Raw genomic sequence first — 18,876 nt, 5'->3', positions numbered from 1 at the left:
ATTACTTTCCATAACTTCCTTAATATGTGAAATATTTGATTACTATTGCAGTGATATCTCATGCTCTTGTATTCATGCATATATTCCCCTAGGTACTTATTTACTATTTATTAAGTTGCTACTATGAGTACCTCTTAAGTTGTTTTTGTGTCTAAAAATAATTTATGTGCATGTGTGTATTATTCAATATTATATTCAAGAAATTAAGTAATTTATGTAGCCTAAAAGATGGCACTTGCTTCTGTTTAAATTAAATTTTCAGAAATTTAGTGATTGCCTATTTATTCCAAAATAATTTTGAAATAAGCTGACCAATTGGATCAAATACAATATACTTCCAAAAGATATCAAGATGCCCATTAATATAAAGTAAAATCAAATTATGACTTATTTTAATGGGCATGTGTTCTAATATCTTCAATAGACTTCAAAATTATCTGTTTGGTATATGAATAGAGGTTACAGAGATTCTGATTGTCCTTGTGTTTTAGAATTCACTGAGCAATTTTTAAGGTGTGCTAACATTCCTTCTGGAACCTAGAACATACACATATGTACACATGCACATACACTTTTATGTTCCAACACATACATATGCAAATTCACATGCACACATATGCACATAAACAGGCACACACTTTCATACACATTTGCTCTATGAATGTACATACAACATATATAACATACGCACTCCATGGTTGTACTATTTGATTTTAAAAGATTGAGTTTAGTTATTTGCCATTTTAAATATTCAGTAATTTTCTTATGAAACCAATTACTTCTACCTGTACTTTCCTTATCTTTAAAATTAGAAAAAGGGCCGGGCACGGTGGCTCACGCCTGTAATACTAGCACTCTGGGAGGCCGAGGCGGGTGGATTGCTCGAGGTTAGGAGTTTGAGACCAGCCTGAGCAAGAGTGAGACCCCGTCTCTACTAAAACTAGAAAGAAATTAGCCAAACAACTAAAAATATATATTTTTTGTAAACCCTTGGTGAATTATAGTACATGGAAAATAACTTAGTTCACCTTAGAATTATTACATATTCCCAAATCAAGGGAAAGTAAAAGAATCAGAAGAGTCATTGACTTGGACTCCTGCCCAAGCACCCCTTCCATGAGTGAAGGCAAGAAAGAAGGCACTTTAGAAAGCAACTTGGAGAAGAGTCTTGTGACTTGGGCTTCAGGGCAGGAAGATAGGAGCAGAGGCTTCAGGTACTTGGAGGACCAGTAACCAGAGAAGAATTGTGGAGAGGAGCTGCTGAGTAGAAGGCACAAAGGCAGATAAGCCATCAAGAATGTGAGTAGCAGATATCATTTACAAAATGATTTTGAGAACCAGAATCTTAATTTATGACACTGGTAAAAATAGATTGGTAAAAATCAGGCAAAGTATTAAAACAGAACAAATGTCTAGTCATCCTTCAGTATCTGTGGGGGGATTGGTTCCAAGACCCACACGGGTACCAAAATCCATGGACTCTTCACATCTCTTATACAAAATGGTGTAGTATTTGCATGTAACTTATGCACATCCTCTCATTTACAGGCATACTTTGGACACACTGTGGTTCAGTTCCAGACCACCACAGTAAAGCAAGTACAGCAGTAAAGCAGGTCACATGAATTTTTTTTCCCGGTGCATATAAAAGTTATGTTTACACTATACTGTAGTCTATTAAGTGTGCAATAGCATTATGTCTAAAAAAACAATGGACATACCTTAATTAAAAATTACTTTATTGCTAAAAAATGCTAAACATAATTTTAACCTTCAGTGAGTCATAATCTTTTTGCTGGCAGAGGGTCTTGCCTTGATGTTGATGGTTGCTGACTGATCAGGGTGATGGCTGCTGAAGGTTGGGGTGGCTGTGCCACTTTCTTATAAACAAATACAACAATGAAGTTTGCTGCATTAATTGGCTCTTCCTTTCACAAAAGAGCGCTCTATAGCATGTGATGTTCTTTGAAAGCATTTTACTCACAGTAAAACTTCTTTGAAAATTGGAGTCAATCCTCTCAAACCCTGCCACTGCTTTATCTATTAAGTTTATGTAATATTGCAAGTCCTTTGTTGTCACCAGTAGTAGATTCCATCTCAAGAAACCACTTTCTTTGTTCATCCAGAAAAGAACAACTCCTCATCCATTAAAGTTTGATCATGAGATTGCAGTAATTCAATCGCATCTTCAGGCTCCACTTCTAATTCTAGTTCTCTTGCTATCTCCACCACATCTGCAGTTACTTCCTCCACTGAAGTCTGCAGCCCCTCAAAGTCATCTATGAGGGTTGGAACCAACTTCTTCCTGTTAGTATTACTCAACTTCCTGTTAATATTGATATTTTGACCTCCTCCATGAATCATGGATGTTTCTAATGGCATCTAGAATGATAAATCCTTTCCAGAAGGTTTTCAATTTACTTTGCCCAGATCTATCAGAGGAATATCTATGGCAGCTATAGCCTTACAAAATGTATTTCTTAAATAATAAGACTTGTAAGTTGAAATTACTTGCTTGATCTATGAGCTACAGAATGGGTCTTGTGTTAGCAGGCTGAAAACAACATTCATCTCCTTGTACATCTCTGTAAGAGCTCATGGGTGGCCAGGTGCATTGTCAATGACCAGAAATCTTTTGAAAGGAATCTTTTGTTCTGGGCAGTAGGTTTAAACAGTGGACTTAAAATAATTCAGTAAACCACACTGTAAACAGATACGCTGTCACCCAGGCTTAGTTGCTCCATTTATAGAGCACAGGCAGAGGAGATTTAGTATAATTGTCTTAGGCCCTAGGATTTTCAGAATGGTAAATGGGGATTGGCTTCAACTTAAAGTCACCAGCTTCATTAGCCCCTAATAAGAGAGTCAGCCTTTTCTTTAAAGATTCAAAGCCAGGCATTGGCTTCTCATCTTGAGCTGTGAAAGTCCTAGATGCCATCTTTTCCCAATAGAAGGCTGTTTAATCTACATTGAAAATCTGTTGTTTAGTGTAGCCACCCTTATCAATTATCTTAGCTAGATATTCTGGATAACTTACTGCAACTTCTACATGAGCACTTGCCGCTTTACCTTGTACTTTTAAGTTATAGAGATGGCTTCTTTCCTTAAACTTCATGAACCAATCTTTGCTAGCCTCCAGCATTTCTTCTGCAGCTTCCTCACCTCTCTTAGCCTTCATAGAATTAAAGAGAGTTAGGGCCTTGCCCTGGATTAGCCTTTGGTTTCAGGGAACGTTCTTGCTGGTTTAACCTTCTATCCAGGTTGCTACAGCTTTCTCTGTATCAGCAACAGGCTGTTTTACTTTCTTATCATTCATGTGTTCACTGGAGTAGCACGTTTAGTTTCCTTCAAGAACTTTCCCTTTGTATTTTTAACTTGGCTGTTTGGTGCAAGAGGCCCAGCTTTTGGCCCATCTCGGTTTTTGACATGCCTTCTTCACTAAGCTTTTGATTTCTAGCTTTTGATCTAGATTTTTGATTTTTAAAGTAAGAGACGTGTTACTCTTCCTTTCTTTTTTTTTTTTTTTTTTTTTTGAGACAGAGTCTCACTCTGTTGCCCAGGCTAGAGTGAGTGCCGTGGCGTCAGCCTAGCTCACAGCAACCTCAAACTCCTGAGCTCAAGCGATCCTACTGCCTCAGCCTCCCGAGTAGCTGGGACTACAGGCATGCACCACCATGCCCGGCTAATTTTTTCTATATATATATATTTTTTTTAGCTGTCCATATAATTTCTTTCTATTTTTTAGTAGAGATGGGGTCTCGCTCTTGCTCAGGCTGGTCTCGAACTCCTGAGCTCAAACGATCCGCCCACCTCGGCCTCCCAGAGTGCTAGGATTACAGGCGTGAGCCACCGCGCCCGGCCACTCTTCCTTTCTCTTGAACACTTAGAGGCCATTATAGGGTTATTAATTGGCCTAATTTCAGTATCGTTGTGTCTCAGGGAATTGGGAGGCCTGAGGAGAAGCGGGGACACAGGGGGTGGGGAACGGCAGGTGGAGCAGTCTGAACACACACACAATTTGTTGAGTTCGCTGTCTTATATGAGTGTGGTTCACGGCACGCCAAAACAATTACAATAGTAACATCAGTGATTACAAATCACCATAACAGATATAATAATAATCATGAAAAAGTCTGAAATAATGTTAGAGTTACCAAAATGTGACATGGAGACATGAAGTGAGCACATGCTGCTGACGAAATGGCACAGATAGACTTACTCCATGCAGGGTTGCCACGAACCTTCAATTTGCAAAGCACACAGCACCTGGGAAGTGCAATAAAGCAAAGTGCAATACAATGAGGTAGACCTGTACTTTAAATCTTTTCTAGGTTACTTATACAATGTAAATGCTCTATACAAGGTTGTTATACTATATTTTTAATTGTATTATCTTTTATTGTACTGTTACTTTGTATTGCTTTTTTTCAAATATTTTGATCCGCAGTTGGTTGATTCTGCAGATGTGGAATTCACAGATTCAGAGGGCCGACTGTATTTGATATGTCTCATTTTAAATACTCTTCAGCTCGTACAGTTTTTTGCTCTTTACTCTCTTTGTTGAAAAGGTTGAGACATTTTTATTTTTCCAGCTTTATGGGAAATTTTTAAGTGGACATTTTAAAATGGATTTTTATTCACTTGTTTGTTTTAATCATTTATCAACTTTTACTCATGCTTCCAAAACAAATGTATGTAAGAAATAAGGCTGACGTTGCTGTTTCCTCATTCAACTGATACCGACTGAGCAGCTACTTTGGGCCAGGTGTATTGCTAAGAGCAGGGGTTATAACAGAGACCAGTACTAAGAGCCTGCTCTGTGGAGCTTACATTGCAAAACAGGAAGACAGACGTGAAACAAACACACACACAAGTCAGATGGTGAGAGGAACTGTGGAGAAAAATAAAAGCAGGGTTAGGAAGATGAGGAGTAAGCGGAGGAAGAGAATGGGGAAGGTACTTGTTATTTCATATGAAGTGGTCTGGGAAGGTCTCTCTGATTAGGGACCCTGAAGTAACTGTGGGATGGGTCATGAGCGTTTACGGCGAAGAATGTTGCAGGCAGAGGAAACCATAGGCCAGAGGCCCTATATCAGGACCATGCTTGGCATGTTTGAGGAGCTGGAGAATGTCTGGGACACTACAGCAAAGAAAGTGTGGAGGAATGTGGTTGGAGCACTTGTTTGGGATGCTGGGCAGGGCGACCACCTAGAGCAGGGAGGTGGTTCACAGCCAGCCGCACAGTGTAGTCACCCTGGGAGCTTTGCAGAATTGCCTGGGCCCAACTCCAAAATCCGTTTTAATTGGTCTGGGTTGAAGCCTGATAAAGTCTTTATAAAACATTACCAGAATAAATCTAATGTGTAGTCAAGGTCTGGTATGCCTTAGTAAAGCATGCCTTAGCTCTGAACAAGGTAGAAAACTGCCGGGAGATTTTGCACAGAAGAATGACACAGCCTCATCACCCTGGCATCTGCCTCTTCCTCACCCACATTCTCCTCTGGCCCCCAAGATCATGCCTTGGTATAAAGCTTGGGATCCTGCCTCATCCTTTTGGGGCAGAGTGGAGAATGAGGCCCTGAGCACCTCACCTGTCCTGCCGCTGCTGGGCTCTTTGCTTAATTGTCAAGGATATAATAGAAGGGAAGGAGGAGGACTGCTAGGGACAGGTGCCCTCCTGTTTCCTTCCAAGACAGGTTGGAGACAGAGCTTCTGCCTCTTTCAGTTTCCCCCTAGCCTTCAGTCAGCAATACCCAGGCCTCTCTGCCAATGTTGCCCTGAAATCACAAGTATTTACAGATTGACTGTGAGAACCAGTTAAGTGTGTATGTCACTTCTGCTGGTTCCATGTTGAAAATACAAAAATACATTGTACATGTGTAATATGTGTAAACTAGCACCCCAAACCCATGCAGTCATGCTCTGTTACCATAGAGAAGGATATGCTCAGAAGTAGTATAACCTTCTTTTCTAAATTGCACTTTTCTTCCTTTGGAGTAACAGTATAGTGTAGTTGTTCAGAGTAAGAACTCGGAAACCGGAGAACTTGCATCCTGATTCTGACACTTACTAGCTGAGTAGTATATCTTTTTTGTGCTTCAGATACTGGTGTCAAGCTCATAAGGCTGTTGTCAGATTAAATGAGTAGATACATATAAAGTGCTTAGAAAAATGCATGGCATGTATTTAGTCCTCAGTAAATCCTCAATATTAATATATCTGTAGTTTCCTTCTTGATTTAATTACCATATAAATGGATCTCTCTAATTTTATCAACAACATAGGAGATGTCTGTATACGTAATATATGTTTTGGTACCATTTTAGACAGGTTTCTCTCTGTTATTTAAGTAACTAAAAATTTGGTCCATATTAAGAAGTGGACCAAATTTCAACTGAGAAAGGCAATCTCAAAACATTTTTAGAACACAGACGATCCATTCTATATAATTGCTGTGCAAACATAATTATTGGCAAAACTCTCTAATTCCTGGCCTTCCCATGGATAAAAAAGAACAGCAGCCTCTTTTGGACAAGCTGAGGCTGGGAATGCAAAGAATTAAGTAGACAAAAAATGTTTTGAGCATATTTATCTAGAGAACCATCTGAAGTGCTTGTTTTGCCAACAAAGACGAAAATCTGAGATTTCATTCTGGCCTCCCAAACTGCTCCCCTTTGCAGAGGTTAATAGATTTAGTGGATAAGGGTGGGGGAGGGTGACAAGGGGGCAGGTGACACAGTTTTATCCACACAGGAGAGGGACTGTGTGGACTTACATTATTTCTCTGACTTTCTCTAACTGTATGAGTCTCTTATCTTTGTTTCATAGTATTCAGAAGGTTTATTAAAACTTACTGGGATATGAAAAGATGATTAAATATTTATTAAAAATTTAAATGTGATACTTAAAAGGCACTCATAGTCGTAGGGGCACCTTAAAAGCAATGTACCTTTATTCAAGGGGAAACCTTTTTTTCAGAGATTTATTTGAGTTTAACACCCCCTACTAAAATTTCTCTTAGGAAAGAATGTCCTAGTTTCATCATTTCTCCTATATTAATTTAGAGGTCTCATTTTAACATTGCCCACAGGATAAAGTCTAAATTTCTCAGCTCCACAAGCTGACCTCAATCTTTTCAGGATCTTCTTTCCCCCCTTCTCTACAGAGACCCTACCTCCCTCATTTCTTTTCAGAGGTCAGTGCACCTATAAGGCACACTAATTCCTCCATATCTTTATTCCTAAAACTGTTTCCTCAATTTTGTTTCTGTTGAAATTTTACAAATTGCAAAGATCAGTTCAGTAGGATAATTTTCTCTGATTCCCCAGGTCTGGAGTCATAGCTTCTTCCTTTGATTTCTCGGTCCTTTGTTTATTCTTTATTTATTGCCCCTCATTAATACTGTCTACTGTTTTAGTTAATTACATCTTTCTTATCATCATAAACAGTTAGCTCTTTGGGGAAAGAGTAAAACATTTCTTAGTCATATGTGTTTAGCATCCAGAACCACATGTAGGCCAGAAACTCAACAAATGTCTGTGGTGAATTAAAATAAAAGCATTCAATAAATATTTAATAAAAAAAATTTAGTGCTTCCTGTACGTAGTTCCTACCTAGGATGTTTCAGGTGTCCTAGTTCAGCTCGTTATATTCTTGGGACTGTTTTTGTTGATCATTTGTTAAGTTACTTTTAGTTAGTGAGTCAGTCTCCACAGCTTTTGTTTCTAAGAAGATTATACAAGCAACATAAAGAACTTCTTTCTGTAAAGAATTAGAAATGAATAACCATGTGGACTATTCATTTGTCTCTGTAGTTTCAATTTCATACTGAATAAAACAGTTGCAGCAATGTATTCCCGTACTTTCTGTGGTTGATCATGTGCCTTTATTTAATAGTGGATTTAATAGTGGGTTAGAAATTAACACGTGAAGAATTTAGTTCTCAATTCTGTGCAAAGTCATGAATCTTCCTCTTTTGAAAAGCCTTACTTGCTTTTACAGTCTGTCTATACCCCTGCCCCTCTCTTTGACTTCAGAACTTCATAGTTTATACTAACTCATTGGCACAGCAAATATTTATCACCATCTGCCATGTAGCAAGCATTGTTCTCATGGTGGTGATGCCAACTAAAACAAAGTGCTTCATAGAACCAAAAGCATGACATTTACCAACTCATACTGTCATTCTTTACTTCCCTGCCACCCATGCTAAATTTGAGCCTCCTGATGGTAGGTGCAATATCTAGTAGAACTTTGGATCTCCAGCTCAATATCTGGTATGTGGTGGATTTGTACAATGGGTAATATTTACATAGAGAAACCCTTCTTATTATATTTGTGTGAGAAATTCAACTGAGCACCAGCAATCATAATTTGCTGGTCCATGAAATAATTTGGCACTAGGTATGTATTCTTTGACTTACAAAGTGTTGTTCGTTTGAGTTTTAATTAGAATCAACCAATAAAATGTGGGGGACTTTACATAAATCTAGATCTCCAGCTCCTCTTGAAAATGCCCATATTCTTGTACTGCACCAATGAGCTGAGTCTGTTCCCAGCCCATCTGCTCCTGGAGATGGAGCATACCCTCTGGGTTTCACTGCAACCCTACCGCTCTTGTGGTGTTACACATGCGTGTGTGTTGTGCTTTGCTTACGTGGATGTGGGATGAGGGGATAATGAAATTCTTCAAATTCTACATGAATTCATTGAAAGTTTGCCTTTACAAGCCTCTAGCAACGTAACTCCAACCCTGGAAATAATAACATACTCCCCCTTTTTTTCTTTAGTGACGTGGAAGGCTCACAAGCATTTGCTTTCATTTGAATTATATAGCCTATCGAGTCATCAATCTGAATTTTATCTGAGTTGTTTTTCTGCATTTTCATAGTAGGTTTCCTGTATTTCTCAAATTAATTAGATAATTGCCAGCTACATTCTACTGTGATACGTATCCCAGTCCAAGGTAAACATATAGCTAAATCTATGTGGTTGGGATGTTTTCCTCCTTTATGATTGTTGAACTAACTCTTTTTATTGGTCTTGGTTTTGTCATAGGAGATTAGGACACTTAAAAACATAAAATAGAATTAATATTATAGCTTACCAAACTAAATGTGTTCATGCTTTGTTTCAGTTATCCTTAAAAAGAAGAGGAAGCAAAGATTTGCCAAAATCAGAAAAAAAGGCTCAACAGACTCCCACAGAGGTATGTAGAAATAAAATTTCAACTAGTACATCAAGTATCTCTGAATATATATAATAATAAGCTATACTTATAAATAGACATAGACATAATGTTTTTAAAAAATTTTTTTATTTTTAATGGATGCATATTTGTACATATTTATGGGGTACATGTGATATTTTTATACAAGGCAATTGGGGTATTCACTACCTCAAGCATTTATCATTTCTTTGTGTTAAGAACATTCCACTTCTACTGTTTTAGTTATTTTGAAATATACAATAAATTATTATTAACTATAGTCACCCTATTGTGCAACATAATGGCCAAATAGACAAAGTTAAATTATGCATATTAATTATGTAGCTATAGATACATGTAGTATAAATAATTCAGTACATTTACTTGTAAAGCCAGCACTAATATCCCCATTATACTTGCTTTTACATTGTAAGCACACAGCAAAATGTCATTAGTAGTTTATGTCCTGCTATATTTGAGAACTGTACCCATGACGCTAATCTTGTTCTTTCATAATTAATAAGGTCAATAGAATGGCTGTTCCCATAGTATCAGGAGAAGGCAAAGAAAGGAATGTTGTAGGAAAGGATGGCAGAAGGGACAGAGAAGCTCACGATGTCTTTAGACAGTCCTAGAATGAAGTACTTCTCTATGCCAGTGATTGGAGAAGCAAAAGAAAGCAAACAAAGGAATAAAAATAAAACTTACAAGATGTACTAAACATGGGCTTATTAAGTACGTTAGAAACAGACTCAATAAAGACTAGCTCTGCTTTCAGGGTAAGCAGAAGGTACTCATGATTGTAATAAAGGAGATTTTAAAACAGACGAGGAAATATTTGGGATAGAAGTGACATCATGGCTGTCCAACAACACATGGCTAGATACTGACTTTTAAACATGTATTCGTAAGTGAGAATCTATTTAATCTAAATGTATTTTAAAAGTACATTTTAAAAATTACTACAAGGTATTTTCTCATTAGGTAACTTTAAAGTGATAATTAAATATCCAAAGTTTGAAAAAGTTGATCTCAATCATTTTTTTGAAGCATAACATATTAAATGTATATTAGTTTCACTTTTCCTCTATGTCCTTGCTCCATTCTTAGTTAATTTTTCTCCTCGTACTTGTACAAGAACATTTATAGGCCTCAGCATTTCTAGAATCCCAGAGAGTCACATATCAAGATCATAACACTTGTTTTTGTACCTTTCTCCCCATTCCCTTAATAAGTCCAAATATGCTCTGTCATTACAGCTTTTCCATTCTCTTTGCTATCACTTTAGTCACCTCTGTCTAAATATTTTGCTGTGGATCATTTCACACGTTGCCATGAATCCTCTTTCCTCCCTTGTTTAGGAAGTAGATGCTATATGCTCCCTGTTCTAAAATCTTAAGTCAGTTTTAATTCACAGTTTATTTTTTTTTTTAGTCCACATTTGTCCCATTCTTACATTTCCTATGTTAAAGTTTATGTATTTTTTCAACAATATTCTCTAATCCAGGAATTCTTAATTGTTTGTTCCTGGCTCTATGGACTTCCACTCCATGTGCATGTGCTTGTGGGCACCTTTGGTGCAAAAGACATCCACAGCTTTCATCAATTTTTTAGGGGGGGTCTGGGACTTTACAAAAGTCAAGATGCCTTGCAGTCCACCAGCTTTTGTTTGACCACAAACTTCCTGGGATAGTTATAAGTGTACTGTTGTGGTATTTGAAGTCCCTGCTATCATTTCCAACACATTTATTTTCAGAGGTTATGATCTGTTACTTTTCAAACACCCACCCCAGCTGATTGATCAAGGCTATCTCCACTGGGATATCTCAATGATAGAATGGTTCATTTTTATAAAGTTATAAAATGATTCTGTTGTTCAGTCAATGTTGAGGACCGTTAATCCACATATATTACTGCAAACATCCCATTCTATTGTTATTGTTTAGGTGTTCATCTTAGCCCCAGGGCATTTTATAGACAGGGCCCATCTTACTCAACTGTGAATCATCTGTCTGGTGTGTGGCACTCTGCGCATGCACAGTGCACACTTTTGACTACTTCTACGTCCGCCTTTTCTAGGGTGAACCACACGAAATTGCCAACATGCTATTGATTTTAATCTACAGAAATAGCAATTTCATATGGTCCAATCTACCATTGTTCGAGTAGCTTTGTATTTCATTTTGTTAATTTGCTTTGTCTTCTTTGATCTATTCTTGACATGTTCCTCCAGCAGCAGTGACTTCATTTACTGAGAAATGGTGTTGCATAGCAAACCAGAACTGTAGCTCTAGGCCTAGGTTGCCTGGGTTGAAATCTCTGGCATATACCAGCTGCTATGACCTTAGACAAGTTACTGATTCTTTCTGTGCCTCTATTTCTCATTTATAAAATGGGAATCATAATAGGGAGTTGTACAGATTAAATCAGTTAATATGTGTAATTGATTAGAATGCAGTTTAGGTGCTAGTAGTGGCCCTTTAAGTCAAAGCCAGGCTTAGCTCACTTTTGGGGGGCCTTTCATCATCTTTATGCTCCCTTCCTCATAGTCATCTGTATCTTCCCATGAGTGAGCGAGCGAGTCTTTAACAGACACAAAAATCAGAAACAACTTGCTCCATACCTCAGAGCATTTTAATCTTTCCTGCCTACCATTCACTGTGGAAAATAGGAGCAAACATTTACTGCTCTGTTACTGTGGACCAGGCACTTCCCATACAATCTTCTAGTATTCAAAACAATTGTATATAGTAATTTCTATGCCCAGTTCCAAATGCAGCTTATAATGGTTAGGTTACAAGATGGGGATACAAGGCATATTGGCATACAGGGTTCTTAAACTCTTGGCATTGCAGAAATTATCACACTTTGTAAAAAGATTTATTTTTAAATAAAGAGAATAATTACTGTGCCCATCATTCTCTTGATGTGGCTTCTTCCCTCATAATGACTTTGTTACTTGCAGTATATGTCCATGTGTTAAAATAATTGTTATGTTTTCATTCCTTTGGGCAGGAGAGCTTACATATACACAAATCAGATATTCTTCTTTTTTTTTAATTTGCTTAGCATAGCCCAGTGAAGTGTTATTATGCTTCAGTCTGTGGCTGGTATCACACCCACTGCTGTTTTGGTGAGAATCAAACTGCTGCATATGCCAATGTATTTTTTTGTGTGTGTGTGCTAGCAAATAAAGGCCTTGCCTTGCAATCAAGGACTTCCACCCCACATGTAGCCCTACCTAGCTCCCCAGTCTTATCTGCTCTTACTTTTCAATAAAACCTAGCCTATATGTAAAAGCATATTTGACACTGTTGGTCAATTTTCTATTCACACATTGTTTCTAATTATTGGCCTACATGATCTTAGACTTCCCCTCCCAATCCTTTGACCATTTCTTATCTGTCTCCCTGTCTTTTCTTCTCCTCTTTGATTACCTCTGTGACTACTGCAAGAGCTTCGACCATCACCTCTGTCCATCTTATTCACACATCCTCACCACTAGACCTGAGCTCTCTCCAGGTGCCCAGGTGCAATCTCTGTAATCCGGAGCCTGAGATTTTACATGCTTGGTGATATGTATTTCCACTTGGTATCCTTTCACTGGTGCACCTCAAAGACAGCATTTTTAAAAACTTAAACCCATATTATTCATGCAAAACCTGTTCTTTGTTCATTCACCATTCCTGTTATTGGCAGTACAATCCAGGGAGACACCTAAGCTCAAAAATTCAGAGTTATCTTTGATCCCTCTGCTGATGTAACATTAAACATTATAATGCGTCCTTGGTCTCATCCTCACGGAATTAGTGGGAGGGCCTCAACACTTAGTCTCTTGCAGTGCAGCTTCTCTCTTTCCTTGCGAAATCGGTTCTCCCACCAAAGCTTTCTGTGACATACCCTCTTATCCTCTCTGCTGCCGAGCTTCTCTCATCTCTTCTGGCTGTGCTTCTCCCCTTTCTTCTAAACTTCTTCTAGAGGAAAGTGTACAAGCCAACATATCTGATTTCTTTGATTTTTACCCCGTTGCCCTATTTTTCTTCTTTCATGCTTCTTTTTTAGAGGCAACATGTGCAATGCAAAGAATATGAGTTTTGGAATCAGCCTGCATACAGATTGTGCTCTGTCATTTATTAACTTATGTTCTGCTGTATTATCATCATAAACCTCTCTTACTGGTAAAGGGCAGATCTTGAAAGGCTGATGTGAGAATTTAATGATGCAAGGAGTGGGATGTTCAGGCTCTGCATACCCAGCAGCTCTCAAACCCTTCATATTTCCATCAGGAGATGGGAGGACAGGAGACCTGTGCCCTGTTGTCCATCTCTTCCATCTCGAAGGCTCTGGGCCTTATTTACTGAGCATCTCTGGCAGAAGCTCATTATCCTCCTCGCCTTCCTCCCCAATGGTCGCTGCTTCTTTACCAGAATGCATCTCAGACACAGGTGACTCTGAGTACTGCTTAAGGAAGGCATTTTTATTCCCATTGTAAACATGAGGAAACCAAAGTTCACAAAAGTTACATGACTGGCCCAAAGTACATACTTAAAAGAGAATTTTGGGAACTTGTCCTTGAGAGAGATGTCTTTGGACTTAGTAACATGCTTCTATAATAGCTCTCAGAGAAAGAATGTATTTCCACTTCTCATTTTGTACTTTTCAATTTAGTTAATGATTGGGCTTTAAAGGTTGGCATAAGAATGTGTGAGAGGAACTTTTACAGATTCTACTCCAGGATCCTTTCACCAGCAAGAACCACCTTTCTCCATTTCATACTGGTGGGAGTACATTCTATTTTAAAAGTGAGCTAGATGGAATAATAGTTTCTCCTTGGATGGGCGATTTCCTACTTAAAGGCCTTTAAAAGAATTTTCCTTTGAATGAAGACAGAGGACAAATTATTTTCTAGGTTTCATAGTGATCATGAACCTGAGCCTTAGTTTCGGACAGAACGGAATTCAAATTTCACCTTAGTCCTTTGCCTCTTATTAGCTGTGTAACCTTGAACAAGTCACTGAGCATCCATAAGCCAGGAATTTTAATACCTACTCATAAGTGTACTCTGAACATTAAATTAGGTGTAAAGAACTTTACAGCATGTGACAAAGAGTAAGTGCTCAATAAATGGCAGCGAGTGCACATTAACCACATGTTCCTTCCAGTGTATAGGGCTTATATATATTATAGTAATAACAAAACAAGCAAAAGGAACATTGTTAAAATGACCACCAAACAGTTGTGTGCAGTTAAAACATATAATAATCTCTGAATAGTGATGAACAGTTTTTCTCTTTCTATATTCCTTTCCCTTTTTGTTTCCAGGATGTAATATTGTCCTAATCTCTAATTTGCCAAAGAATTGAAGTGATACGAAGAAAGCACACAGCATCTGCTCTCTCTGTGTGTCAATAAATCTTGATTACAAGAAAAAGAAATTCTTTTTGCAGGTGTCCTTTTCTGGTTGTTTTCCTGATTTGCATAAGAATGATCTCCTGTCCTTTTCCCTCTTTTCCCCACAATGAGGAGGACAATGAAGATCTGAAATGCCAGCTGCAGTTCGTGAAGGAAGAAGCTGCTTTGATGAGAAAGAAAATGGCCAAGATCGACAAAGAAAAGGACAGATTCGAACACGAGCTCCAGAAGTACAGATCCTTTTATGGGGATCTGGACAGTCCTTTGCCCAAGGGAGAAGCCGGGGGTCCTCCCAGCACCAGGGAGGCCGAGCTCAAGCTACGGCTGAGGCTGGTGGAGGAAGAAGCCAACATCCTGGGCAGGAAAATCGTCGAACTGGAGGTGGAGAACAGAGGCTTGAAGGCGGAACTGGACGACCTGAGGGGCGATGACTTCAACGGCTCGGCCAACCCCCTCATGAGGGAGCAGAGCGAGTCCCTGTCGGAGCTGCGGCAGCACCTGCAGCTGGTGGAAGACGAGACGGAGCTGCTGCGGAGGAACGTGGCCGACCTGGAGGAGCAGAACAAGCGCATCACGGCGGAGCTCAACAAGTACAAGTACAAGTCCGGCGGCCACGACAGCGCGAGGCACCACGACAACGCCAAGACCGAGGCCCTGCAGGAGGAGCTGAAGGCGGCGCGCCTGCAGATCAACGAGCTCAGCGGCAAGGTCATGCAGCTGCAGTACGAGAACCGCGTGCTCATGTCCAACATGCAGCGCTACGACCTGGCCTCGCACCTGGGCATCCGTGGCAGCCCCCGCGACAGCGACGCCGAGAGCGACGCGGGCAAGAAGGAGAGCGACGACGACTCGCGGCCGCCGCACCGCAAGCGCGAGGGGCCCATCGGTGGCGAGAGCGACTCGGAGGAGGTGCGCAACATCCGCTGCCTCACGCCCACTCGCTCCTTCTACCCGGCGCCCGGGCCCTGGCCCAAGAGCTTCTCCGACCGGCAGCAGATGAAGGACATCCGCTCGGAGGCCGAGCGCCTGGGCAAGACCATCGACCGCCTCATCGCCGACACGAGCACCATCATCACCGAGGCGCGCATCTACGTGGCCAACGGGGACCTGTTCGGACTCATGGACGAGGAGGACGACGGCAGCCGGATCCGCGAGCACGAGCTGCTCTACCGCATCAACGCGCAGATGAAGGCCTTCCGCAAGGAGCTGCAGACCTTCATCGACCGCCTCGAGGTGCCCAAGTCCGCGGACGACCGCGGTGCCGAGGAGCCCATATCCGTGAGTCAGGTACAGTTCTGCCTATTGCGAGCCACGGCGATGGCGAGGCTGGACCGCGGAGCTGCCGTCCCTGGCGGGGCGTCTCCGCGGCCAGACCGCCGCGCCCGCTTTAGGGAAGTCCCGGCTCAGAGGCCTGCGGGGGGTTGAGCCCCTGGCCCAGCGACTTGTTCCTTCACACTGTCCTTCTTCAGGCCTGAGGTTTTTGTACCCCAATCGTCTAGTCACCATTTCCCCTCTGAAATTTAACACCATCACCCTCGGTTTTTGTGTAGAGGTTAAAGGATTTTTTAAGATGCATTATTTTGGAAGGTCAGCATTTTTCACTTTGATTCTACTAACACATGGAACTGAAAGAAAGTCCTGAATAGGAATCTTCAAATGCTAATTTGAGGTTTTTGAGCCAAGATCCAAACTAAGTTTAAGATTTTTAAAAAATTGCTTGAGCTGGGCACAGTGGCTTGTACCTATAGTCCCAGCTACTCGGGAGGCTGAGACAGGAGGATCACTTGAGCTCAGGAGTTGGAGACCAGCCCGGGCAACATAGTGAGACTGTGTCTCTAATATATTAAAAAAGAAAATAATAATAATAATAATAGAAAATAAAATTAAAATCCAGGTGAAAGCTCTGGAAGGCCTGGCTTTTTAAAAATAAATAAATAAAAATTAAAAAAATAACTAAATAAGCAAGATTGATGGATACCTACTGGTAAATGTATTAAATAGAAACCAGTGGTAAAGAGACATGATCTTGTGTCTAGCGCCTTATCAAAAGGAACAAATGAAAATCTCCCCTTTATCATAAGTTAAAGTAACATGATCATTAATTATTTCCAGAGAAAATCATTGTCAGTTCTTTGGTGGAGAATCTCAGGACTGGGGAAGGAGTGTTATACTGTAGCTTGAAGGCACCACTAAATCAGAGAAATAGTAATAACTATTCCAGAACAGGGAAAACCAGCATTTTTCCTCCATCCTGATTTGTAGAGGCACACCGGATGAATTGGACTGAGCTGCTTTGGCCAGGTATGGTGGCCACGTAAAGACCAATGCATTTTGTCAGAGTTAACCACGTGAAAGATAATTTATGAAACAAAACAGGCATTGCTCTTCCTGCTGGCAAGCCTGGTGTCCTGTATCCATCGGAGAACCCACGGAAGTACAACAGCATGCATGGCTTTTAAGACACGCAAGACATTTATATTTAAAAATCAGCCTATACACAGAAGCATGGTATTAGATTAACTGCCTGGTAGTACAACTAAGAAAAATTGCAACCCTATCGCTTATTTATCTTGCATGTTGCTCTCTGCTTTGCTATGAAAAAAATAATAATTTTTATGATAAAAGTTGGTGGATTTTGATATGTTAAAGTTTACGTTTTTCTGTTTATTCTAGCAAATAATTGGTTTTTAGTTTCCTTGTTGCAGATTTTTTAATACTATGAGCATGTAGTTTTTAAATTATACCCTCAGGGGAAATCAGAATGAGAGAAAGCACTGTGTATAATAACAGGCTTTCAGATTTTATAAATATAGGCCTAAGGGGGGGGGGGTCTTTTTCTTAAGTGGGATGAATACTTAGATTAGTTGATACAAATTTAAGTTTTAAAAATTATTATTAATTGACTCTTCTCTTTGTCTTTGCGTTTACCTTCCCAGATGTTCCAGCCTATCATTTTACTTATTCTCATTCTTGTATTATTTTCATCACTTTCTTACACAACAATATTTAAACTTGTCTTCCTTTTTACACTATTTTTTGTACTGTAAGTCTTTCATCATTTACCATTCATTGTAGTATTTTCAGTTTGTTTATTTTGTTCACCCTTCAAGACAAGAAGTAAAAGAAGTATAATTTCTGTAGTAACCAATGCTATAAAAACACTGAAGACTGCTTATTTCTTTAAAAAGACACAACTCATCTTACCACTACCAAATTCAATAAGAAGCCCGAGCATTAAAATATTTCAGGTAAGGAAGTAAGTGTGACTTTTTGGTATAATTCATTTTAATGTTTGCTTCCTTCTTTTACGACTTGATTTGCATTCTTCTTGATAAATAGTTGGCAGATTGACCAAATCTTTCATAATTATTTCACAGTAGTTGACTATTATGGTAATTCAAAAGCTGGACATTCACAAGTTGGTCACACTTTCAAAAATTATATAGACTTATAAAGTACCTTTCTGGGTTGTATCGGACTGACAAGATAGCATCCACCAAATATCTGTGAAAAATATGGTGAATAAATGAAATGTGACTTTCGTGGAAACTAAGTAATGTGTTGTGATGCTGATGTGTTCTGTTTACAGAGATATGCTTGGAAGTATGAGAGGAGATTAAGTCTTAGTTCATTTAGAAAATAATTATCCCCATCCTACTGTATTTGATCAGCTTCCCACCAAACCAGCCATTTCTGCTATTACTTATACTTAGAGCCATATATTGCTAAGCAAGCTTGTTGCCTGGAGTTCTATCCTTTATTATAGATTGCCTCCAAAGCAGAAAATATGCTGTAAAAACGGTTTGTGAATTGTTTTGAGTAGGGGAAAAAAATACAGTCATTCTCCAGATTTCATAAAACCACAATCCAGTAGCACAGTTCCAGTGGGAGGTGCTCTTGAGATATAAACTTACTTTCTCCTCATACCTAACGTGGCCTGGAGAGCCTCCATGTACCCAAAGGCCCATTCTGTCCATCTCATCAGCAGTTTATCCAGTGGAGAGCTGGACTGCGCCAGTGCCACCCAAGATTCAGAAATCTCAGCACTTGTTGAAGTCACATGTTTGTAAATATTCACTGTTTGGTTGGTGGATGTGAAAATCTTTGGTAAAGTGAAAGCTCTTATGTTTCAATAAAAAGAGTAATGTGTGGAAAAACTGCTCTGCCACAAAAGTTGGAACTGGCAACATCCTTTTGAATCCCAGGAATTTGGCTTGCAATAGACCACGGTTTATTTATATTCTCATTCCCTCCTC

The 18,876-nt window shown here is 39.6% G+C and overlaps 1 protein-coding gene across 1 annotated transcript in view; it reads left to right on the top strand.

Moving 5' to 3' along the window:
- MTCL3 (MTCL family member 3) overlaps positions 1-17,971 on the top strand; it is a 40,019-nt gene extending 22,048 nt beyond the window's left edge. Inside the window, exons 5-7 of the mRNA XM_069488665.1 lie at positions 9,137-9,208; positions 14,732-15,907; positions 17,557-17,971. Coding sequence (XP_069344766.1) covers positions 9,137-9,208; positions 14,732-15,907; positions 17,557-17,667 — 1,359 coding nt within the window. The 3' untranslated portion in view covers positions 17,668-17,971. The remainder of the gene's footprint in view (positions 1-9,136; positions 9,209-14,731; positions 15,908-17,556) is intronic.
- Positions 17,972-18,876: the final 905 nt, after the last annotated feature.

This window comes from Eulemur rufifrons, chromosome 15, assembly GCF_041146395.1.
Source record: "Eulemur rufifrons isolate Redbay chromosome 15, OSU_ERuf_1, whole genome shotgun sequence".
NCBI classification, from domain to species: Eukaryota; Metazoa; Chordata; class Mammalia; order Primates; family Lemuridae; genus Eulemur; species Eulemur rufifrons.
The sequence above is the reverse complement of the archived record's forward strand: the minus strand, read 5'-3'. Positions and strand labels throughout refer to the sequence as shown.